Source organism: Anomaloglossus baeobatrachus, chromosome 5 (genome assembly GCF_048569485.1).
Source record: "Anomaloglossus baeobatrachus isolate aAnoBae1 chromosome 5, aAnoBae1.hap1, whole genome shotgun sequence".
NCBI classification, from domain to species: domain Eukaryota; kingdom Metazoa; phylum Chordata; class Amphibia; order Anura; family Aromobatidae; genus Anomaloglossus; species Anomaloglossus baeobatrachus.
Window position 1 is genome coordinate 335,610,011 of NC_134357.1, and position 25,201 is coordinate 335,635,211.

General features: G+C 47.6%; 1 protein-coding gene across 1 annotated transcript in view; it reads left to right on the top strand.

The window, feature by feature from the left end:
* IFT52 (intraflagellar transport 52) overlaps nucleotides 1-25,201 on the top strand; it is a 106,515-nt gene that overhangs the window by 5,451 nt on the left and 75,863 nt on the right. Inside the window, exons 2-5 of the mRNA XM_075349839.1 lie at nucleotides 6,279-6,391; nucleotides 16,628-16,715; nucleotides 19,018-19,147; nucleotides 23,335-23,410. Of these exons, the coding sequence (XP_075205954.1) occupies nucleotides 6,279-6,391; nucleotides 16,628-16,715; nucleotides 19,018-19,147; nucleotides 23,335-23,410 (407 nt within the window). The remainder of the gene's footprint in view (nucleotides 1-6,278; nucleotides 6,392-16,627; nucleotides 16,716-19,017; nucleotides 19,148-23,334; nucleotides 23,411-25,201) is intronic.

The following is a 25,201-nucleotide window of genomic DNA, read 5'->3' on the forward strand; positions in this document are numbered from 1 at the left end:
CTATAGACTTAGTGACTAGAGATGAGCGGGCTCATGGAAGTTCAGTTTGACGGGTTCATCCGGACTTTTGATAAAGTTTAATTCTGGACCCGACTTGACCGGAACTCCAATGGAAGTCACTGATTGGGCAGTTTGGGTCTCGCCCACATGCAGCCATCCATAAACAGATCACTTCCGGGGGAGGGTGGGCAGGTTTTTTCCATTTTTTTTGTGCGCACTATATCTGATAACGCTGATGTTACCCCCAGTGAGAGCCAATCAAACACTGCAAGCGTCTCTCACTGAGCGTACCCGAGTACAGCAGTGCTCAATCGAGTCGTCAGCACATGTAAAGCTCCTGAATTCTGAACTTGAACAATGTTTTTTTCGTTAAGTCCATGTTCAGTGTGAACACCAAACTTTACTTTTCAGGTTCGCTCATCTCTATTAATGATGTATAAAATATCAGACTTATTTTTCATTTTCCTCCCGGGGTCCTGGGCTGCCTCTCTTCACTGCTCCAGTCTTCGGATGCATTGGTGATGTCATTTCTAGTGATGACCGAGCACTACCATGCTCGGGTGCTCGGTATTCCTAACACTGGGATTAGCACAACTTGAGTACCCGAGTATAATGGAAGTAAATGAAGAACTCGAGTATTTTTGCAGAACATTTTCTAGAAATATGCTTGCGTTCCCCATTGACTTCCATTATACTTTGTACATGAGTCGAGCCCGTCCAAGCGTCCGACTGCTCTTAATGAATACCAAGCATTTTAGTGCTTGCTCCTCACTACTTGTTACAAGTACCGAGCATGGTAGTGCCCACTCAGCACTACTTGTTAGGCCTACGCCACACGGCGAGAAAATCGGTGCGAGTGGAGTGCGATAAAACATCGCATTCCCCTCAGACCAATTCTAGCCTGTGTGTCAGCACACATGAGCGATTATTTTCTCAGCCCTAATCGGACCGAGAAAACAATCTCAGCATGCTGCGACTGTAAGGTGAGACTCTTTCTCTCGCACCCATTCAAGTGAATGGGGCAAGAGAAAAATCGCACTGCACTCGCGGTACACCGGTGTACCACGCGTGCAGAGCGAGAATCACAATAGCCGGCTACGGAGGAGAGAGGGAGAGAAATCCCTCCCTCCCCTCCTCCGTGCCGGCCCGCCCCTCTGCAGCTCTGGTCCGCCCCTCCGCATCGCCGGCCCGCCCCCCGCAGCTGAGGTCCGCTCACAGGGTCGGACCTCAGACGCAGGCACACTCGAATGACACTCGGCTCCTGCTGTGCTGCCAGCACGAGCCGAGTCTCATGCGAGCATCGCAGTAGTGCCTCGTGTGGCCCCAGCCTTACAAGTACCGAGCCCCACAGCATGGTAGTGCCCACTCATCACTACTCGTTATCTGTACCGAGCTCCCGAGCATGGTAGTGCTCGCTCATCACTACTCATCTGTACCGAGCTCCCGAGCATGGTAGTGCTTGCTCATCACTACTTGTTACAAGTACTGAGCACCCGAACATGGTAGTGCTCGCTCATCACTACTTGTTACGAGCACCCGTGCATGGTAGTGCTCACTCATCACTACTTGTTACGAGCACCCGTACATGATAGTGCTCACTCATCACTACTTGTTACGAGCACCCGTGCATGATAGTGCTCACTCATCACTACTTGTTACGAGCACCCGTGCATGATAGTGCTCACTCATCACTACTTGTTACGAGCACCCATGCATGATAGTGCTCACTCATCACTACTTGTTACGAGCACCCGTGCATGGTAGTGCTCGCTCATCACTACTTGTTACGAGCACCCGTGCATGGTAGTGCTCGCTCATCACTACTTGTTACGAGCACCCGTGCATGGTAGTGCTCACTCATCACTACTTGTTACGAGCACCCGTACATGATAGTGCTCACTCATCACTACTTGTTACGAGCACCCGTGCATGATAGTGCTCACTCATCACTACTTGTTACGAGCACCCGTGCATGATAGTGCTCACTCATCACTACTTGTTACGAGCACCCATGCATGATAGTGCTCACTCATCACTACTTGTTACGAGCACCCGTGCATGGTAGTGCTCGCTCATCACTACTTGTTACGAGCACCCGTGCATGGTAGTGCTCGCTCATCACTACTTGTTACGAGCACCCGTGCATGGTAGTGCTCACTCATCACTACTTGTTACGAGCACCCGTACATGATAGTGCTCACTCATCACTACTTGTTACGAGCACCCGTGCATGATAGTGCTCACTCATCACTACTTGTTACGAGCACCCGTGCATGATAGTGCTCACTCATCACTACTTGTTACGAGCACCCATGCATGATAGTGCTCACTCATCACTACTTGTTACGAGCACCCGTGCATGGTAGTGCTCGCTCATCACTACTTGTAATGAGCACCCGTGCATGGTAGTGCTCGCTCATCACTACTTGTTACAAGCACCCGTGCATGGTAGTGTTCGCTCATCACTACTTGTTACAAGTACTGAGCACCCGAACATGGTAGTGCTCGCTCATCACTACTCGTTACGAGCACCCGTGCATGGTAGTGTTCGCTCATCACTACTTGTTACAAGTACTGAGCTCCCGAACATGGTAGTGCTCGCTCATCACTACTTGTTACGAGCACCCGTGCATGGTAGTGCTCGCTCATCACTACTTGTTACGAGCACCCGTGCATGGTAGTGCTCGCTCATCACTACTTGTTACGAGCACCCGTGAATGGTAGTGCTCGCTCATCACTACTTGTTACAAGCACCCGTGCATGGTAGTGCTCGGTCATCACTACTTGTTACAAGCACCCGTGCATGGTAGTGCTCGCTCATCACTACTCGTTACGAGCACCCGTGCATGGTAGTGTTCGCTCATCACTACTTGTTACAAGTACTGAGCACCCGAACATGGTAGTGCTCGCTCATCACTACTTGTTACGAGCACCCGTGCATGGTAGTGCTCGCTCATCACTACTTGTCACGAGCACCCGTGCATGGTAGTGCTCGCTCATCACTACTTGTTACAAGCACCCGTGCATGGTAGTGCTCGCTCATCACTACTTGTTACAAGCACCCGTGCATGGTAGTGCTCGGTCATCACTACTTGTTGCAAGCACCCGTGCATGGTAGTGCTCGCTCATCACTACTCGTTACGAGCACCCGTGCATGGTAGTGTTCGCTCATCACTACTTGTTACAAGTACTGAGCACCCGAACATGGTAGTGCTCGCTCATCACTACTTGTTACGAGCACCCGTGCATGGTAGTGCTCGCTCATCACTACTTGTTACGAGCACCCGTGCATGGTAGTGCTCGGTCATCACTACTTGTTGCAAGCACCCGTGCATGGTAGTGCTCGCTCATCACTACTCGTTACGAGCACCCGTGCATGGTAGTGTTCGCTCATCACTACTTGTTACAAGTACTGAGCACCCGAACATGGTAGTGCTCGCTCATCACTACTTGTTACGAGCACCCGTGCATGGTAGTGCTCGCTCATCACTACTTGTTACGAGCACCCGTGCATGGTAGTGCTCGGTCATCACTACTTGTTGCAAGCACCCGTGCATGGTAGTGCTCGCTCATCACTACTCGTTACGAGCACCCGTGCATGGTAGTGTTCGCTCATCACTACTTGTTACAAGTACTGAGCACCCGAACATGGTAGTGCTCGCTCATCACTACTTGTTACGAGCACCCGTGCATGGTAGTGCTCGCTCATCACTACTTGTTACGAGCACCCGTGCATGGTAGTGCTCGCTCATCACTACTTGTTACGACCACCCGTGCATGGTAGTGCTCGCTCATCACTTAGACATGAAAAAAAGAGGGTATTTCAGCTCACCTGCCGACTCCACTGCTGTAATCTCCTGGGTGCACGGATCCGCTGGAAGGTCCAGGCCAGCCAAGGTAATGAGGAAATAGAACGAAGGAAGGAGGGATCCAGCACAAATCCTCGTGGTTAAAAGTAAAAAAACATCCTTTATTGCAAAAATTTAAAAGATCATCAGAGACCGGGAGTAGGGAACATATTTACAATGGGCGCATAGGCAAACTTTACGCGTTTCGGACTGGAAGGGTAAAAACAACGGAGTCCTTAATCATAAGTGACCTATGCCTAGCTGGAAGCAACTCATATAGGGGAGGAAATGAAATACACACCAGGAAAAAGGGGCGGAAATGAAAAAAGTCCGTAAATGGAAGGAACAAGTCAAACCACCTGTACCCACTCCAATTAAGAGACAGAAGGACGTTCAACATACATGAGATAAGTATACAAATATACAACCATAATATCATATATAAATAAACATCCATATATGAAAAAAACTCTTTTTGAACGAAAAATCACATGAAAATCAATGGGTTATAAGCAGAAAAAGCAGAAAAAGCAGGATTAGCAAACCTTCCCTAACCACAGCAAATAAATGAAAATCGATATAAATTGATGAAAAAATGAACACCATATAGCATGATTGTAAAATAAGACCGACAAAAATAATTAATAAGTAGAAAAATATGTATATATATATATATGTATAAATATGTATGAAGTGTATAAGATGTTAGTAATAAAGGTGTCAATTTAAATGACGGGAAGATTTCATGAATAAAAAATATATATATATAATACAATACAGGCAGAGTAATCCATATTAATATCCCTATGTGATGATGTAACATGTAACCTGGGAGGAGGAGGGGGGGAGGGGGGGAAAGGGGGCGATGAGCAAACAAAAAAATGGTGAATGTAAAATGAATGTATATGAAATGTACATAATGTCAATGATAAAGAAGCCAATCTGGAAGGTGACAGTATCTCACAAATAAATAAAAATCGGGCTAAATAATTGATGTCAGTGTTCTAATGTAATAATATGCTGTACGGAGTAGGGGAGGGGGGGAGGGGGGGGGGGAAGGGGAAAAGGACAGGATAAGTGATCAGAAAATATATCTCAAATCAGAACGATAATTCAGGCCATGCGGATGTCGGGTATTTAATTTAAGTATCCACTTAGCTTCAGTGTGTAAAAGTGCCTGAAACCAGTCACCTCCTCGAAATGGCTTAGGAACAAATTCCACACCAGTAACTATGAGCGACGAAAAGTCTGCTGAATGGTGTTCCATGAAGTGTCGGGTAAGACCCGACAGGGAACGTTTTTGTGACGGAAGATTATTAGAAGTAGTTGGTTCAAGGCAAGATGTTATCCTAGTGTGTTCAGATAACCTGGTCCTCAAAGATCTGGATGTACAACCGATGTAACTCATGTTACAGATAGAACATGTGGCTTTATACACTACATGAGTAGTGGCACAATTAATAAATGAGTTAATCCTATAATCTGTATTGTCAACATTAGTAATGATTTTGGTGTTATTCATAAATTTACAAAGACCGCAGCGATTGGAATTACACTTGTAAGAACCTGAGACACTAAGCCATGTTTTCTAAGGGTTACGAACTGTGTAAGCGGTCGGTGCGATCATGTTACCGACTGTGCAAGCTCTCTTCGCCACAATATTAATTCCCCTAGAAAGAACAGACCTCAATGTAACATCCTGTTCAAGAAGGGGAAGAAACCGTAAAATCGCATCTTTAATGTGAAAAAAATCCACACTATATGGAGTAGAAAAAGTGATCTTCTCTTTATATGTGGTGGGTTTGATGCGATCAAGTAACAAACTGGAACGGGTCCGACTGTCTACGATGGACGATGCTCTACTGATTGTTTGGTTAGAATAGCCTCTGGTTCTCAATCTATGTTTGATGTGGGAAGCTTCTTTAGAATAAGCTTGATCGGAGGAACAAAGTCTCTTTGCCCGAAAAAGTTCCCCCACAGGAAGACTGAGTAAAGTGTGGGGGAACCGCTCCAGCGGTGACAACAATGGCTCTCATGTCAGGTTATTGCGTGGCGCGAGCCCTGCTATCAATGGTTATTACTAAGGGGGCCGGGCTCACAGGGAAATAATGCAGAATAGCCTAAAGATACCAACCCAGAGAATCCTGTATGACCCCTTAGTAAAGACCATAGAAAACTAACTTGGAATAAAATGGCCCATATCTCTGAAATGATATGGTGGATTTAGAAATGAATAACCAGAGTACTCAGGATACCAGCAGGAATATATAATAGTCACTTTTAACTTGTGCACATGTTCAGGATTTACAGCGGAAAATTACGGTATGTTGCAAAAAAAAAAAATAAGTCTAATTCTTTCCTGTAATGCGGTCTACTAACTGACCAATTTCTATTACTTCCAATTATTCACGTTTTACTCTTTCTTCTTAGATTGCATCTGATCATGAGAATCGCACCACCATCTTGTTCAATGTCTCAAAGAACGAGAGTGGAGGGTACAAGTCTCTACAGAAAAGACTCCGGGCCAACTGGAAGATACAAAGGTGAAGTATTTCAAAATAATTTACTGCCAAGACATATCACTTTATAAGAGGATCTGTCAGAAGGTTTTTGCTATTGAATCTCAGAGCAGCATAATGTACGGGTAGAGACTCTGATTCCAGGGATACCTCACTTATTAGGTTGTGTGCTGTAGTTTCAATACAATCAGTGTTTTATCAGCAGAAGACTGTCACTGCCAGACTAGGTCTCATGTGCAAGCCAGTCCAGCTCATCTGTTTAACCCCGCTCCACCACTGATTGTCAGCTTGCTGAGAATTAGCAAAGTACACAAGAAAATTACCAATCAGTGGTGTGGGCAGAGTTATACAGAGCTCAGCATTCTAACCATCACTACATCTACAGCAGAAAAAACAGGGATTCTATCAAAACCGCACCAAGCAGTCCGATACAGTGCCTACAAGTAGTATTCAACCCCCTGCAGATTTAGCAGGTTTGATAAGATGCAAATAAGTTAGAGCCTGCAAACGTCAAACAAGAGCAGGATTTATTAACAGATGCATAAATCTTACAAACCAACAAGTTATGTTGCTCAGTTAAATTTTAATACATTTTCAACATAAAAGTGTGGGTCAATTATTATTCAACCCCTAGGTTTAATATTTTGTGGAATAACCCTTGTTTGCAATTACAGCTAATAATCGTCTTTTATAAGACCTGATCAGGCCGGCACAGGTCTCTGGAGTTATCTTGGCCCACTCCTCCATGCAGATCTTCTCCAAGTTATCTAGGTTCTTTGGGTGTCTCATGTGGACTTTAATCTTGAGCTCCTTCCACATGTTTTCAATTGGGTTAAGGTCAGGAGACTGACTAGGCCACTGCAACACCTTGATTTTTTCCCTCTTGAACCAGGCCTTGGTTTTCTTGGCTGTGTGCTTTGGGTCGTTGTCTTGTTGGAAGATGAAATGACGACCCATCTTAAGATCCTTGATGGAGGAGCGGAGGTTCTTGGCCAAAATCTCCAGGTAGGCCGTGCTATCCATCTTCCCATGGATGCGGACCAGATGGCCAGGCCCCTTGGCTGAGAAACAGCCCCACAGCATGATGCTGCCACCACCATGCTTGACTGTAGGGATGGTATTCTTGGGGTCGTATGCAGTGCCATCCAGTCTCCAAACGTCACGTGTGTGGTTGGCACCAAAGATCTCAATCTTGGTCTCATCAGACCAGAGAACCTTGAACCAGTCTGTCTCAGAGTCCTCCAAGTGATCATGAGCAAACTGTAGACGAGCCTTGACATGACGCTTTGAAAGTAAAGGTACCTTACGGGCTCGTCTGGAACGGAGACCATTGCGGTGGAGTACGTTACTTATGGTATTGACTGAAACCAATGTCCCCACTGCCATGAGATCTTCCCGGAGCTCCTTCCTTGTTGTCCTTGGGTTAGCCTTGACTCTTCGGACAAGTCTGGCCTCAGCACGGGTGGAAACTTTCAAAGGCTGTCCAGGCCGTGGAAGGCTAACAGTAGTTCCATAAGCCTTCCACTTCCAGATGATGCTCCCAACAGTGGAGACAGGTAGGCCCAACTCCTTGGAAAGGGTTTTGTACCCCTTGCCAGCCTTGTGACCCTCCACGATCTTGTCTCTGATGGCCTTGGAATGCTCCTTTGTCTTTCCCATGTTGACCAAGTATGAGTGCTGTTCACAAGTTTGGGGAGGGTCTTAATTAGTCAGAAAAGGCTGGAAAAAGAGATAATTAATCCAAACATGTGAAGCTCATTGTTCTTTGTGCCTGAAATACTTCTTAATACTTTAGGGGAACCAAACAGAATTCTGGTGGATTGAGGGGTTGAATAATATATGACCCTCTGAATAAACTTTTCACAATTTAAAAAAAAAGAAAAAAAAAATAACATTCTTTTTTGCTGCAGTGCATTTCACACTTCCAGGCTGATCTACAGTCCAAATGTCACAATGCCAAGTTAATTCCGAATGTGTAAACCTGCTAAATCTGCAGGGGGTTGAATACTACTTGTAGGCACTATAAGTTATCAAATAGTGAATGAAGCCGTCTAGGTGATCAATTGATTGCAGTGAGTACAGCAGGGCAATAGAGTTTTGTATGGCAAATGAAAGACAATGCAACACATGGAAATGACATGCTCCCCAAAAAGGAGCCATTTTCTTTATCGTTCCTATGGGAGACCCAAACCATGGGTGTATAGCTACTGCCCCCGGAGGACACACAAAGTTACTACACTCAAAAACGTGTAGCTCCTCCCTGTTAGCATATACACCCCCTGCTAGCCAGATCTAGCCAGTTTCTTGCTTTGTGTCAGGAGGATCACACACACACATGCATCCTTTTTTGATTTTTCATTTTTTCTAAAGATTTGGAAGAAAAGCGGGTCCACTGGACTCCCGGCATGTCCCTTCTCACCCCCCTGGCGGCGGTGCTGTTAAGGTTGACTTCAGGGCAGGAGCCCTTCATTCCGCGCTCCTTCACCATCCCTTAGGGGCTCTGGCTTGAAGTTGGAGCCAACACGGTTCTCACTGCCTTGCAGGAGACCGGCCTCCATCCGCAGCCCTTTTGCAGGACCCTGCTGGACGGAGCACTGACCCCCACCCCACAGGGACTGGGCCCTGCGTCTCAAAGCTAAGTATAGAGACGTTTATTCAGAGGGTCCTTCTGCAATGTGGGGCACTTTTATTGGGGGGGACAGTGATTGCTTGATAATGCTGCTTTTTTACTGTGTTCCGGCCGGTTCCACGGTTTTTACTGAGAACCGCGCCGATGATGCCTGATTCTCGGCCGCATGCATAACTCTAGGCCCCGGCTTCAGCCGCGGCCTAGTTTCGTTTCGTTCCCCTGCATGTCAGTCATGCAGGGGTACACTGCAGAGCCGCCCGCCGGCCGCTCTGCACAGGGGAGGACACTCCTTTTTGAGGAGATGATTCCCTCCCCTGTACATCTCCTTCGCCCTCCGATTCCCGCTACTGGGTTAACCCCCGCCCCCCCCCTCACTCTGGCGCCATTTTCTCAGCGTCTTAGTACACTGGTCGGCGCTGGCTGCTCTGCAGTGCAGAGGGAGTGAATACTGGCTGGGGGTCCAGGCTTGGAATTCGGATGGCACTCATAATGGCGGCCTGATAAGTCACAACCTCTGGTTGTGCACTTTTATACACTCTCAGGGCATTCTGAAGGAGTTAATTCTTTATTATAGAACCTCCTCCTCAGCAGCATGTCTCACTCTAGGAGCAAAGCTCCAAGGCTGTACACTACATGCTCTGCATGTAACCTCATATTGCCTGAACCGGCACACTGTAATGGTTCTTATGTGGTGGAATGGTGGTCAAGATGCCTCAGCCGGGAGTCTCCCCAGGCTGAACCCCTGTCTTGGGTATTCTAGACATTCTAGACAGAGCCCCCACCTCTGCAGCATGTCTCACAGAGCGAGGCTGCAGGCTGTTTTTTATTATCCACTGCAGGTAGTCTCGTACGGCTATACCGAGCTCATAACCACTGTGGCCCCTCAGCTTGGGGGCTCATTAATGGTCCCTCCAGCTGCTCCGGTTTCGGTGGCTGACCCCCGTGGGAATCCTATTTCCAGGGGTCGGCTGTCCCGGCATCTGCTGAGCATGCAGCCCCCTTCTCAGGGCGTTTTCTGCTTCGCTCAGCAAAGCTCACAAGGGACTCTCCTTCTGGGCTCAGACCCCGTCCTCCTGACAGGGAGACGCAGGGTCCCCTGTCCTCCCCGTCCCGCAGCTCCGATTACGAGCTGACTCACTGGACGAGGAGGATGTCTCTACCACGGGCTCGGACGCTACTTTTTGTAAATTGATCCGTCCGTAGGTGACGCAGATGCGAATTATTGGATTGCGTCTGTACTGGACCTCCATCCGCCTGATCAGGGGAGTATTCCCCGCTGGCAGAAAGGCATCAGTATACCTTTAACAGGACGAGGAGTGTGTTCCTTAACCACTCCAGTTTTCAGCCCGCTGCGTCCAAGCCCACAGCCTATCCTGCAGACCCCACAGCGGGGTTCTGCTGCCTGTCTCCCCCTCCCATCAGAGGTGGTCAAGGAGTGTACTCATTCGCCAAGGGTAGCCACTCCGGTGTCTAGACTTTCAGCCCGGATAGTTGTATCAGTGGCTGACGGCACCTCTATATGGATTCTACGGTACATTAATTTTGTACTGGACCTCAATCCGCCGGTGTTACCTTATCTAGGTGAACACAACGTGTGTTCCTTAACCACTCCAGTTTTCAGGCCCCTGTGACTAGCCCAGGGTCCGCTCTGACAGTCGCTTCCCATGAAGCGTGATTCTGAGGACTGTGTTTCCCCTGTCCACCAATGGTGGTCAAGAAGTGGGCTCATACACCTCAGGTGGCTCAGCCCGGACCGTTATGTCAGTGGCTGATGGCTCCTCACTTAAGGTTCTGCGGTCCGCCCGGTTGTCCTTTGGGCCAAGTCGGTATGGGGACGGCAGGAGCTTCGTTCTCCTCAGCTTTACAGCAGTGCGGTTTTTTTGTACCTTCTCTGCTTCTCTGGAGGAGATGCATTCTCTCACAGGGACTCTATGCCCAAAACGATTGCCTGAACTTCCAGACTTCAGTCTTTTCATCCTATGCCAGGTCTGCCATGCTGGACGCCGCACGGCGGTGGTCTGGGCTACCCTCCTCGCTATCCGCAGGCTCCTGTGGCTTCGGAATTGGAAGGCAGATGCCTCTATGGAGGTTCCTTGCTGGGCTCCCCCTTGGTGGGACCAGTTTCCTCGGAACCAACTGGGTGAAATTAAGGAAGCTCTTGGCGGGGAGTGTTCTTCCTTGCCACAAACCTAAACCAGGGAACCTGTCCAGGGCAGGAATCAGTTGAGGTTTCGGTGGTTTCCATTCCTCCATCTGATCGTCCTCTAGCTCGGCCTAGGTTCATAGAACCAAATGGCTCGAAGCTGCGTCTTCAGAAGACCGCAGGAGATGCTGTCACTGAGTCAGCTTCCTCCGAGCTATTTAGCCACGCCAACAACCTCCTTGGTCGGTGGCAGGCTCTCTCCACTTGGCGACGTAGGGTTCTAACACGTCTCCGTTCAGTGGGGGCAAGATTATATCTCCCTTGGCTATAGGATGGACTTCTGTCCACCCGCCAAACAGATTTTTTCTGTCAACTCCTCCCGGCTCCAAGGCCGCCGCCTTCTCACAGGCCGTGGCATTTCTTGCAGGCCAATGGAGTAATTGTACCGGTTCCCGACTGGGAACGGTTCTGAGATTTTTGCTTAAATCTATTCCTAGTCCCCGAAGAGGGCGGTGCCTTCCGACCTGGATCTTTAGCTTTTCAAGCATAGCCAGGTGTGGCGTTTTCACATGGAGTCTTGGTTTTGTTCCGTGTGTTTTTTTCACCGGATCAATCAAGAACCCAAGGAGATTCCCTAGCAGCCATCGGCATCAGAGATGCCTATCGGCAGGAGTCAATCGCAGTTTCACACCAGCGTTGACTACGTTTTGACAATCGGAGTGGTCCAATTCGTGGCTCTTCCCTTGGGGTTAGCCAAGGCCCCTCGATTATTCTCATTGGGGCAGCTGTGATTAGGGTCCTGCCCCCCTAGGGTTTGGCAGTGATCTTTTGCCCTGGACGGCCTTCTTGTCGGGGCTTCATCCAGTGCTGACTCTTAGCAGAGTGCTTCGCTCACTCTCGCCACTCTGACCTATTCGGGTGGCTTGTCTTTCTGTCCAAGTCCACTCTGTCTTCGAACCAGAGGTTCTCAGGGCGTCAATGGAAGCTGTTCCTTGCCCAGTTTCTCCTGCGTCTGAGTCCTCTGAGACTGGATGTTTTCCGCTGTACAAGCGAACTCAATCCTCCCACGGGGTGGTGGCTTCGCCACTGACCAGGGGCTCGTTTCAGTGGTGGCTTCGGCCACTCTGTCTCAGGGGCGCTCCTTTCTGGCCCGTCCCGGGTGATCCTCACCAGGATGCTAGCCTATCCGCCTTGGGAGCAGTATATCTCCACCGTGGAGCGCAGGGCGCTTGGACTCTGTCCGAATCAGCCCTCTGGATCAATGTGCTGGAAATCAGAGCTGTATTTCTGGCTCTCTAACCATCTGTGGGCGGCTAGGCACATTCGAGTCCAGTCGGACAACGTGACAGCGTTTTCCTACATCAGCTTCCAGGGCGGGACACTCAGCCGCCTGGCAATCTTGGCGGCTCAACATTCTTCAGTGGACAAGGGACTCCTAGTCCACCGTATCCGCAGTCCACATCCTAGATGTGAAAACTACGAGGCAGGCTATTTCAGCTGTCCAACCGTGGTCCACAATCCTCAGGTTTTGCGGTAGACACACTGGTTCATGTTTGATCCCAGCTTTGTCTCTTTACGAATTTCACCCTCTACCTCTTGTCCAGAGTCCTGCGCAAGATCGGTAAAGGGGGCCGTCGGGTCATTCTTCCAGACTGACCCAAGCAGGCTTGGTACTCTGACCTGCTCCTTCTGTCCGTTGGGTTGCCATGGCATCTTCCGGACCGTTCAGACCTTTTCTCAAGAGGTCCGTTTTTTCCCGTCAGAATTCTGGATTCTCAGATTGACGGCGTAGCTCTTGAGTCCTGGATCTTGGCGACTTCTGATATCCTTCCTGAAGTCATCTCCACTATGACTCGAGCTCCAAAGTGTCCTTTGACCTTTTTGGCCTTGCCGACCCTCCTGTCCCTTCCACAGTCCGGTCTACAGCTAGGACTATCCCTCATTAAGGGACAGGTCTCGGCTCTGTCAGTATGTGCCAGCGGCGTATCGTCCGGCTGGCTCCGGTGCGCTCCTTTAAGGGCGCATCTCACATCATTCCGCCTTTCCGGCGGCCTATGGAGACCTGGGACCTTAATCCGGTCCTCCCGGTTCCCGGAAACCCCCCTTTGCGCTTCTTGGGGAGGTTTCTTTGTTTCATCTTTCACAGAAAGTACTCTTTCTAGTGGCTATAATTTCCCGCCAGAGAGTTCTGGCTGCACTCTCTCGGAGTCGCCCCCTTTTTTTGGTCTTTTGCATCAAGACAAGGTGGTCTTCGTCCGACTCCGGACTTTTTTCCCTAAGGTGGTTACTGCTTCCACCTTATCCGGGGCAATTTTCCTGCCTTCCTATGTGTCGCGCACCGCCGTTATTAGGCGGTGCACCTCTCTGGTGCTGACTGTTCGTCAGCGTAGCGGTCTCTCGGCATCTAAGCCGACCCTGATCGTTGGCTTAGGTCGGCCATTTCCGAGACCTACGAGTGTACTCAAGTGCCTTCCCCGCCGGGGATCAGAGCACATTTGGTCAGACCTGTCGGCGCCTTTTTTTTGGGCTTTCAGGCACCAGGTTATGGCTCAGTAGGTCTGTCAGACTGCAGCTCGAATTAGTCTGCATACTTTTTCGAAGCACTACCCAAGGCATGCTCATGCTTTGGCAGACGTGGGCTTGGGCAGACGCATTTTTCCGGCGTCTGTCGCCCATTTGTGAAGTTAGGTTTGCCTGCTTCTCAGTTGTCTGTTTATTCCCACCCATGGACTGCTTTTGAACGTCCCATGGTTTGGGTCTCCCATAGGAACGATAAAGAAAAAGAGAATTTTGTTACTTACCGTAAATTCTTTTTCTTATAGTTCCGTCATGGGAGACCCAGCACCCTCCCTATTGCCTGTTGGCAGGTTTCTTGTTCCGTGTGTCTTCACCGGCTGTTATTGTTGTAGACAGAGGTTCCGGTTCTTCCGGACTTTACTCTGTCTCTTCTTGTGGGTGGATGTCCTCCTGTAGCTTTTGCACTAAACTGGCTAGATCTGGCTAGCAGGGGGTGTATATGCTAGGAGGGAGGAGCTACACGTTTTTGAGTGTAGTAACTTTGTGTGTCCTCCAGGGGCAGTAGCTATACACCCATGGTTTGGGTCTCCCATGACGGAACTATAAGAAAAAGAATTTACGGTAAGTAACAAAATTCTCTTTTTTTTAGTGTTTTTCCTCCAGCCATATATCTACTGTAATGACAATCATATTCCCTAGTACACAGTTCAATATGTATAGTACTTAAAGGGAACCTGTCACCAGATTTGGGGCCTATAAGCTGCTGCCACCACCTGTGGGCTCTTATATACAGCATTCTAACATGCTCTATATAAGAGCCCAGGCCGCTGTGTAGAGCATAAAAATCATAATGTCTGTCTGCTACTTCATCCTTTTTCTCTGCTCGATTCCTAAAACTGAACATTGACAAAACAGAATTCATTATCCTTCATCCGCCTCACTCACCCCCCCCCCTCCTGATATATCCATCAATGTCAATGGCTGCTCACTTTCCCCAGTGCCACGTGCTCACTGCCTGGGAGTAATCCTAGACTCTGGTCTCTCTTTCAAGCCACACATCCAAGCCCTCTTCACCTCCTGCCGCCTCCAACTCAAAAATATTTCCCGGATCCGTATATTCCTTTCCCAAGAAGCTGCAAAAACCCTAGTACATGCCCTTATTATCTCCTGTCTGGATTATTGCAACCTCCTGCTTCGTAGGCCTCCCTTCTAACAGTCTCGCACCCCTACAATCTATTCTAAACTATGCTGCCAGGCTAATCCACCTGTCCCCCCGCTACTCCCCGACCTCTCCTCTCTGCCAATCCCTGGCTTCCCATTGCCCAACGACTCCAGTTCAAAACACTAACCATGTCATACAAAGCCATCCACAACCTGTCTCCTCCTTACATCTGTGACCTAGTCTCCCAATACTTACCTGCACGTAACCTTCAATTCTCACAAGATCTCCTTCTCTACTCCCCTCTCATCTCCTCTTCCCACCATCGCATACAAGATTCCTCCTGTGCCTCCCCCATACTCTGGAATGCTCTGCCACAACACATCAGACTCTCGCCTACCTTGACAAGCTTCAAAAGGAACCTGTAGATCCACGTCTTCCAACAAGCCTACAACCTGCCGTAACCCTCAGTCTGATACAGCACCGCACAATCAGCTCTACCCTCACCTACTGCATCCTCGGCTATCCCTCGTAGACTGTGAGCCCTCGCGGACAGGGACCTCTATCCTCATGTACCTGTCTGTGCCTTGTATTGTCTATGATTATTGTACTTGTTCCTATTATGTATACCCCTTTTCACATGTAAAGTGATGGAACTGATGGCACTATAATAATAAATAATAATAATAATAATACTCACCTAGGAGTTCGCTACGGTTCAAACTGGTCAAAAGGGTGGCGCTGTTCTCCGGGACCGCTGCCTCCTCTTTCGGCCATCTTGGTCTTCCTTCTTCTGAAGCCTGGGTGCATGGCAGGTTCCCTTTCATGGTATATTGTTCGTATATGGGATCAATATGTGCAAGTCCAAATATTGCTTCCCTTGGGAGTTGCTGTTTTGTTTTGTTCTTATGTGTAACTCCTCTACATTCTTGTAAATCTGTCCGAGCTGCAATACCAGACGCAGCACAAGCCTGATGGTGGCTCTGTGTTTGCTTCACTCAGCAGAGTAGCTTCTTCTTCTTTTAATCAGTGAGTGTCTTTCTTAGATCTGCACTGATAACATATTGATGCCATAGTCCATGGACTTGATCAGAATTGATAAAGCAGTAGTCAATTCCTCAAGATATCGTATAAATATAGTTTTGTTTATGTCGATGACATAATCATTTCCAAATTCTTTAATCCACAACATCACATCTCATCGATTAAAGGCTGCTTTACACGGAACGATATTGTCGCCCCCGTCGTGCGTGCGTCACGGGAAAATCACTGCCCGTGGCGAACAATATCAGTAGTACGCATCACACACACATACCTTCCTAGCGACGTCGCTGTCTGCAGCGAACAATCTCTTTTTTAAGGGGGCGGTTCGTGCAGCATCACAGCGACGTCACACAGCGGCCCGCCAATAGAAGCGGAGGAGCGGAGAGCAGCCGCATGAACGTCACTCCCACCTCGTTGCCAGAGGACGCAGGAACGCTGTTGTTCATCGTTCCCGGGGTGTCAAACGTAGCGATGTGTGCTGCCTCAGGAACGACGAACAACCTGCGTCCTGAACGAGCAACAATATTTGGAAAATGAACGACGTGTCAACAATCAACGATTTGGTGAGTATTTCTGATCGTTAGCGGTCGCTCGTACGTGTCACACGTAACGACATCGCTAACAAGGCCGGATGTGCGTCACGAATTCTGTGACCCCAGCGATATCTCGTTAGCGATGTCGTTGCGTGTAACAGGGCCTTTTAAAGCACAGCTTTTTCTGAGGCCCCTGGTGTATGCGTAGTCTTTGGTAACTTTATTTTTTTTTTAGTTTGAAAGAAGACATTACACCTGATAAGTTGTCGGGTATCAAGCTCTGGATCACTGCTGGACCCAGGGAGAAATTTACAGCAGCTGAGGTAAGCTTTATTGAAATTGCCTTCACACTAACTCCATCTACATTTATTGTAAAAATCCATCTCAAATGAAGTTTTCTGGGCCAGGCAGCAACTTCAGCAATGACTGTAGCATGCTACTTCATAACAGTATGTAGTGTGTAGTATTATCCCTGTTAGGATTCCGCTATGTAATATTTTTACTGTTAAAATTCTGCTATATAACATTATTGTTATGATTCGTCTCTGTCATATTTTTATTGTTAGGATTCTTTGTAATATCCGCTCTGTTAGGATTCTGTTTGTAATATTCTCACTCATTGGATTCTACTCTGAAATATCCTCACTCTTTAGGGTACTTTGCACGCTGCAATATCGATATCGCTAGCGAGCGTACCCACCCCCCCCCCGCTGCCTGTGGTGCACAACATCGCTTACACCTGTCACACGGACTTACCTTCCCTGCGACATCGCTCTGGCCGGCGAACCGCCTCCTTTCTAAGGGGGCGATTCATGTGGCGTCACAGCGACATCACACGGCAGCTGTCCAATAAAAGCGGAGGGGCGGAGATGAGCGGGCGGAAGATCCCGCCCACCTCCTTCCTTCCTTCTTTTCCGGTGGACGAAGGTAGGAGATGTTCGTCGTTCCTGCGGTGTCACACGTAGTGATGTGTGATGCCGCAGTAACGACGAACAACATCGTACCTGCAGCAGCAACGATATTAAGGAAAGGAGCGACGTGTCAACGATGAACGGTTTTTGACGTTTTTGCGATCATTGATCGTCGCTCCATGGTGTCACACGCTGCGATGTCGCTAACGGCGCCGAATGTGCGTCACTAACAACGGGACGACGACGATATATCGTTAGCGATGTCGCAGCGTGTAAAGCACCCTTTAGGCTTCCATTTTGTAATATCTTCACTGTTAGGATTCTGATCTGTAATATCCTCACTGTTAGGAATCTGATCTGTAATATACTCACTGTTAAGATTCTGCTCTGTAATATCCTCACTGCTAGGATTCTGCTCTGTAATATCTTCACTGTTAGGGATTCTTCTCTATAATATCCTTACTGTTAGGATTCTGCTTTGTAATTTTCTCACTCTTAGGATTCCATTCTGTAATATTCTCACTGTTAGGATTCTGCTCTGCAATATCCTCAGTTTTACAATTCTGTTCTGTAATATCCGCACTGTTAGGATTCTGCTCTGTAATATCCTCACTGTTAATATTCCATTCTATAATATCCTCACTATTAGGATTCTTCTCTATAATATCCTCACTGCTAGGATTCTGCTGTGTAATCTTCTCACTGCTAGTATTCTGCTATGTAATATCCTCACTGGTAGGATTTTGTTCTGTAATATCCTCTCTATTCGGATTCCGATTTGTAATCTTCTCACTCTTAGGCGGGCTTTGCATGTTGCGACATCACAAGCCGATGCTGCAATGTCGCACGCGATAGTCCCCGCCCCTGTCGCAGGTACGATATCTTGTGATAGCTGGCGTAACGATAATTATCGCTACACCAGCTTCACATGCACTCACATGCCCTGCGACGTTGCTCTGGCCGGCGACCCGCCTCCTTCCTAAGGGGGCGGGTCGTGCGGCGTCACAGCGACGTCAAACGGCAGGCGGCCAATGGCGGCGGAGGGGCGGAGATGAGCAGGATGTAAACATCCCGCCCACCTCCTTCCTTCCGCATAGCCGCTGGCGGCTGGTAAGGGGATGTTCCTCGTTCCTGCGGCTTCATACACAGCGATGTATGCTGCCGCAGGAACGAGGAACTACATCGTACCTGTCGCGGCACCGGCATTATGGAAATGTCGGAGCCTGCACCGATGATACGATAACGACGCTTTTGTGCTCGTTCATCGTATCATCTAGGATTTACACACTACGTCATCGCAAGTGACGCCGGATGTGCGTCACTTTCGATTTGACCCCACCGACATCGCACCTGCGATGTCGTAGTGTGCAAAGCTGCCCTTAGGATTCTGCTCTGTAATATCCTCACTGTTAGGATTCAGCTCTGTAATATCCTTATTCTTAGGATATCACTCTGCTTGCCATTTGGAGCAGTGGTCATGTGATTTGCATATTTGCGTTTACACGCCATCTAGCTTCTTTCAGTGGAACATTGGCAGGATTCAATCACTGCTGAAGTTACTGTTTGGCTCCAAAAACCTCAGTCAATACAGCAGTGATAAGATGAGTAGTGTTCCTAAAATAAGAGCTATATTTTGGTGGTTGAGGCCTTCTCAGTACATTAGTTATGGTCTAGAAATGTAGCATTGCCTTATCTGTTTCATCTCATTTCACAGTTTGAAGCACTGAAGCAGTTTCTGGAGAAAGGTGGGGACATCCTTGTGATGCTGGGAGAGGGAGGAGAGACCAAATATGACACCAACGTCAACTTTCTTCTGGAGGAGTATGGGATAATGGTAAACACTGGTAAGGATCCACTGCTCTTTTCTTCATACTCCTGTAGTGTTATGACATGCAGAATTATATATCTGTTTGTGCTGATATGACATTGAAATATTTTCTCTAGTTATCCATGGGATCTGGGGATTTTTTTGCTTTGGTCTTAGAACATATTTAAAGGGAACCTGTCATCACTTGTGTGCCCTATAAACTGCGGCCACCACCACCGGGCTCTTATATACAGCATTCTAACATGCTGTATATAAGAGCCCAGGCCGGGGGTATAACAAACACTTTATAATACTTACCTAATGGTCGCGCGGTGGGCCTAATGGGCGTCTCCATCTCCGGTGCCGACGCTTCCTCTTTCGGCCATCTTCGTCCTCTTTCTGAAGCCTGGGTGCATGACGCGTCTACGTCATACACACTCGCCGGTCCTGCGCAGGCGCACTACAATACTTTGATCTGCCCTGCTCAGGACCTGAATGCCGGCGAGTGTGGATGACGTAGACGCGTCATGCACCGAGGCTAGAGAAGAAGGAGCACAAAGATGACCGAAAGAGGCAGCGCCGGCACCGGACAACGGAGACGCCCATAAGGCCCACCGCGCGACCGTTGGGTAAGTATTATAAAGTGTTTTTTATGTTATACTCCCGGTCTGGGATCTTATATACAGCATGTTAGAATCCAGTATATAAGAGCCCGGTGGTGGTGGCCGCAGCTTATAGCCAAAAAAAGTGGTGACAGGTTCCCTTTAAGGGGTTTTCTTGGACTATATATAACTTATTTAATGGAGTTTAAGATGTCACACTGTAAAATGTTTTGTTTCAGGTTGGTCCTGGTCTCTTTCGAAGGAACAAACCACCAATTTGATCGACATACAGTACGCTGCTTCCCCAAATGTGGAATATGAACAGACAGTAAAGTGCAAAAGCGAAGGCTTCATTTATTGTGGTTGTGACATAAGCATGATGAAGGCTTTGGTCCCATTCACAAGCACAATATAGGAATCCTTCACTTTAGCACTTTACCGTATGTGCATGTTATACATTTGAGGAAGCAGCGCTGATCTCGGTGATGGTTGCTCCTTTGCATGTACCTTGCCATCTCATCACAAATCTGGGGAGACCCCAGGCTGCATAATCCCACTACAAGATTATGCTCTCTGTGGTGTCGTGCATCTAGCAGAACTCCATTAGCTTTGCAGTTTTGTTGTTCCCCTAAATACTGATATGTGTTGTTTTGTGATGCCCTAGGTACCCCGGTATTTTTCTTTTGTATTTTTTAAAACATGGACCTAAAGGGCTTTGGCTAAAAAGACTGTTGTCATTACCCTTTGGCGAATAGTAACTATTTATGTTCGGATAATGCTTAGGGGTACTTTGCACACTATGACATCACAGCTGCGATGTCGGTGGGGTCAAATCAAAAGTGACGCTCATCCGGCGTCGCTGTCGATATCGGAATGTGTAAATCGTTTTTGATACGATTAACGAGTGCAAAAGCGTTGAAATCGTATCATGGGTGTAGTGTCGGTCATTTCCATAATTTCGGAAGGACCGATGTTACGATGTTGTTCCTCGTTCCTGCGGCAGCACACATCGCTGTGTGAGAAGCCGCAGGAGCGAGGAACATCTACCTGCGTCCCGCGGCTCACGCCGGCTATGCGGAAGGACGGAGGTGGGCGGGATGTTTACGGCCCGCTCATCTCCGCCCCTCTGCTTCTATTGGCAGCCTGCCGTGTGACGTCGCTGTGACGCCGCACAACCCGCCCTCTTAGGAAGGAAGCGGGTCGCCAGCCAGAGCAACGTCGCAGGGCAGGTAAGTCCATGTGAAGGTGCCGTAGCGATAATGTTCGCTACGGCAGCTATCACAAGAGATCGCAGCTGCGACGGGGGCTGGGACTATCGCGCTCGGCATCGCAGCATCGGCTTGCGATGTCGTAGTGTGCAAAGTACCCCTTACTGAATACTGAGTACTATTCCAGTATTCGTCACGACAAAAATAATGCTTGGGTTCCCCATTTACTTCAATTAGGTTTGTTATTTATAATGAATACCGTAAGGCTAAGTGCCCACGGGACAATGTACACGTGGATATATCTGCAGGTATGTCCGCAGGTTTACCGCAGCTGCTCCCCGGAATCCACAGCTATACATTGCTGCGGTATTCCAGCGAAATAACTGCGGTAACCTGCGGACATTTGTGCGACTTACCTGCGGAAGTCCCACCCCGTGTCTCCATAGTGGAGAGGTTGGACATCCACAGGTATTTCCGCAGGAATAATGGACATGCAGTTATGTGCGGCTCCAGGACATCCGCAGCATGTTCCACAGCCGCACATTCCACATCATGGACACAGCACTCCCCATGTCCCATAGGATAACATGGGGAGTGTCTGTACTTGCTAAAACCTGCGGATTTACCTAGAAAATCCAAATAAATCCGCAGGATTTCCGCAGCAAAATCCGCGAGTACATTGTCTCGTGGGCACATAGCCTAATAGTACTTTGGGATTTGTTAGGAATAATCCAACACGAATAGTTATTATCCACCCATCACTAATTATCATCAGAACTACAGACTGAATTTTGACACATACGATCTTTGATTCTGTATACTTTCTGATGTCCGGTCACTTACAAAGTGATACATCAGACATACAAATACAAATATCTATTTATTAAAGTTGGATGTAAGCAAACTCAATATACTTATTTGATCTTCTCATTTCCATCTAATACAGTAGCAAATAGGTAATGTCACCTTTGCGGATTATATAGTATAGGGCAGGGACATCATCCTGCAGCACTCCAGCTGTTGTGTAGGGCGTGCTAGGACTTTTAGTTTCTCAACATCCGCAGGTTGTTGACCCTTAGGCCTCATTCACACGTACGGTTTTCCACCTATGAGTGTATCAGTCTTATTCACAGAAAGGACACGTACCTACAATAGTCTTTGGGGCTGTTCACATGTCCAAATTCGGACCTAATGGACCGTGAATAATCTCGGAGACATGTCAGATCAAAATCGACTAAGCAAGTCTATAGTCCAGTGAAAAAATCTGACAGCATTTAGGTGCCATCCATGGACAGTCTGTTTTTCACTGACTGATAGGAGAACGTGGAGAAACTTTCTTTTATTTTCTCATCAGTGAAAAATTGATGAAATTATGATCAAACTCTGATGAAAATAACTGATGTATCAATTTTTTGTACATGAGTAAATCTGATGTCTGAATGTGGCCTGAGTATAAGGCTAGGTTCACACTTCCGTTGTTTTGCTTCAGTCAGGTCCGTTGTTGCGACGCAATGACGGATCCGTTGTTTTTGAGATGTCAACTGACGCAACGGATGTGTAATTTCACAGGATTCCGTTCACAGGAATTCTGTGAAAAACTGATCCATCGCGTCCGTTACATCCGTTGTGCATCCGTTCTTTGACGGATCCGTCATGATCCGTTTTTGTTTGGGACAGCCCAATGGTGGTGTCAAACATGCTGGGCATGCTCAGTAGAGCATGACGGAATCCAGCGCTGGTGACGGATTACGACGGAATCACCATAGTGATTATCCTGCACCATAGTCATTCATTATAGCTTGTGACGGACACCTGCGGAGTCCGTTTTTTTGCCGTTCCAAAAAACGTTACATTCAGCGTTGCTCCCGCCTGATGTTCAGTCACTAATCGACTGATCCGTTACACAGCGGATGCAACGCAGGGACATCAGTCGCAATCCGTCGCTAATAGAAGTCTATGGGGAATTCCTCAAGGCGACGGATTGTGACTGATACAAAACAACGGAAGTGGGAAAAGGCCAAGAGGTCACTTTACACACCAACATCTTTGGCAGATCTGTGGTTGCAGTGAAATGGACATATTGTTCCATTTGTACACAGCCACAAACCTGGCACTGATTGTCCACAATTTCACTACCACCACAGATCTACCACAGATCTACCACAGATCTACCACAGATCTACCACAGATCTACCACAGATCTACCACAGATCTACCACAGATCTACCACAGATCTACCACAGATCTATCTGTGTGTGTAAAGTGGCCTTAAGGAGGTGTTTCCAGTAGCTGATCTACTGCCTTCCTTATCCCTATTCACACTTTGGCTACACATTCACCCCTCTGATTTTTGCTATGATTTTGGCAAATGAGGAGAAATCTATTCATTAACAAAAAAATGTCTTACTTTGAAGATGCTGTTGTGAGAAACGTTTACTACAAATACTTCCACCCCAAGGAGGCGCTCATTTCCAATGGAGTGTTGAACCGGTAAGTCCACTTAGTTGTGAGCAGCAGAAATATAAAGGGGATAGTTAGAATTTAATATTCTGCCAACTGAGTTAGATAAAGGAAGCGGAGTCATTTGTGATATGACCCTTAATTGTGTGTTTAAGGCTCCCACCCTTGTTTCTGCCATAGCAGCATTACCCACACTGTTTACCCTATTGGCTTCACGTGATCTATCCTTATATCTCTGCACCACCTGAAGAATGAATGCACCTGTATGAGAAATGTCTGTTTAAGGTACCATCACACATAGCGAGATCGCTAGCGAGATCGCAGCTGAGTCATGGTTTCCGTGACGCAGTAGCGATCCCATTAGCGATCTCGTTATGTGTGACACCTACCAGCGATCAGGCCCCTGCTGTGAGATCTCTAGTCGTTGCAGAATGGTCCAGGCCATTTTCTTCAAAGGCGATGTCCTGCTGGGCAGGACCCATCACTGTGTTTGACACTGTGTGACAGGGTCACAGTGACTGCTGAGATCGTTATACAGGTCGCTACTGCGACCTGTATTGTTCCTGCATCGCTGGTAAGATCTGACTATATGACATCTCACCTGCGACCTCCCAGCGACTTACCTGCGATCCCTATCAGGTCGCATCGTTTTCGGGATCGCTGGTAAAGGCCCCTTTACACACTGAGACTTTCAGCGATCCCAACCTGGCCGGGATTGCTACAAAGTCTCTGGTGAGTCGCTGGTGAGCTGTCAAACAGGCAAACCTGGCCAACGACGCAACAGCGATCCGGACCTGCAGAACGACCTAGCTAGTCATTGGGGACGTTGTAAAGCAGCTTTTTGAAAGGGAAGTCGCTAACAAAGTCGCTGTAAAGTCCCCTTTACACACTGAAACTTTCTAGCGATCGTGCTGCACAGCGGGAAACAAAGGACCAAAGAATGGTCCTGAACGATTTGTAGCGATCAGCAACTTCGCAGCAGGGGCCAGGTCGCTGATGTGTGTCACACACTGCAATGTCGCTGGGGAGGTCGCTATTACGTCAGAAAACCGGTGACGTTACAGCGATGTCGTTTGCGATGTTGCAGTGTGTAAAGCCACCTTAAGTCGTTGTGTGTGACTGGGCCTTTACAGTGATGGCTGCTTATACACCATTAGCCTTCCCTCATTGCAGCCCCATATCTTGCATAAACAATAAATTAATACATTTAAATATACCAAAATGATAGACACTGAACAATGACCTCAGTAGAGCAGGTGGAATTGCTTGTTTGGACAATGAATCGACCTCGTGAGAGTTCACACTGTCATAGTGACTTTCATTCATTATGGAACAATGAAAACTTTTTCATGCAAATTGTATTGAATTTTATTGACTTTTAGGGACTTCTTGACTTTTTTATGGCAATGATATGAATAAAAAAAAAATCACTAAAATAAAGGTAGCCATACTTACCAACACCAAGTCACAACACAAATACACTACAAGATGCAGCAGGTCTCCATGGTAAAGCCTATAAACAGTGCCCCTCGTATTAGATCAGGCGGACTGCCCAGTACCATATATACACTCTACAGGACTGTCACCCCAAATCACCCAGCCAACACGCCTTAACATTGAAAAATTGCACCCCCAGGAAGGAAAAGTCATGGAATTATGAAAATCACAGGATAAATAGACATATCAATAATATGCAAATGATGAAAAATGGAAACAAGTTTTTCATAACATCTTGGTTTATTCAGTATAGAGTATGAGCAACATGTGCAGAAATACATGAATTAGCATGCAATCACTAACGTTATTAATCTTTATCTGAGA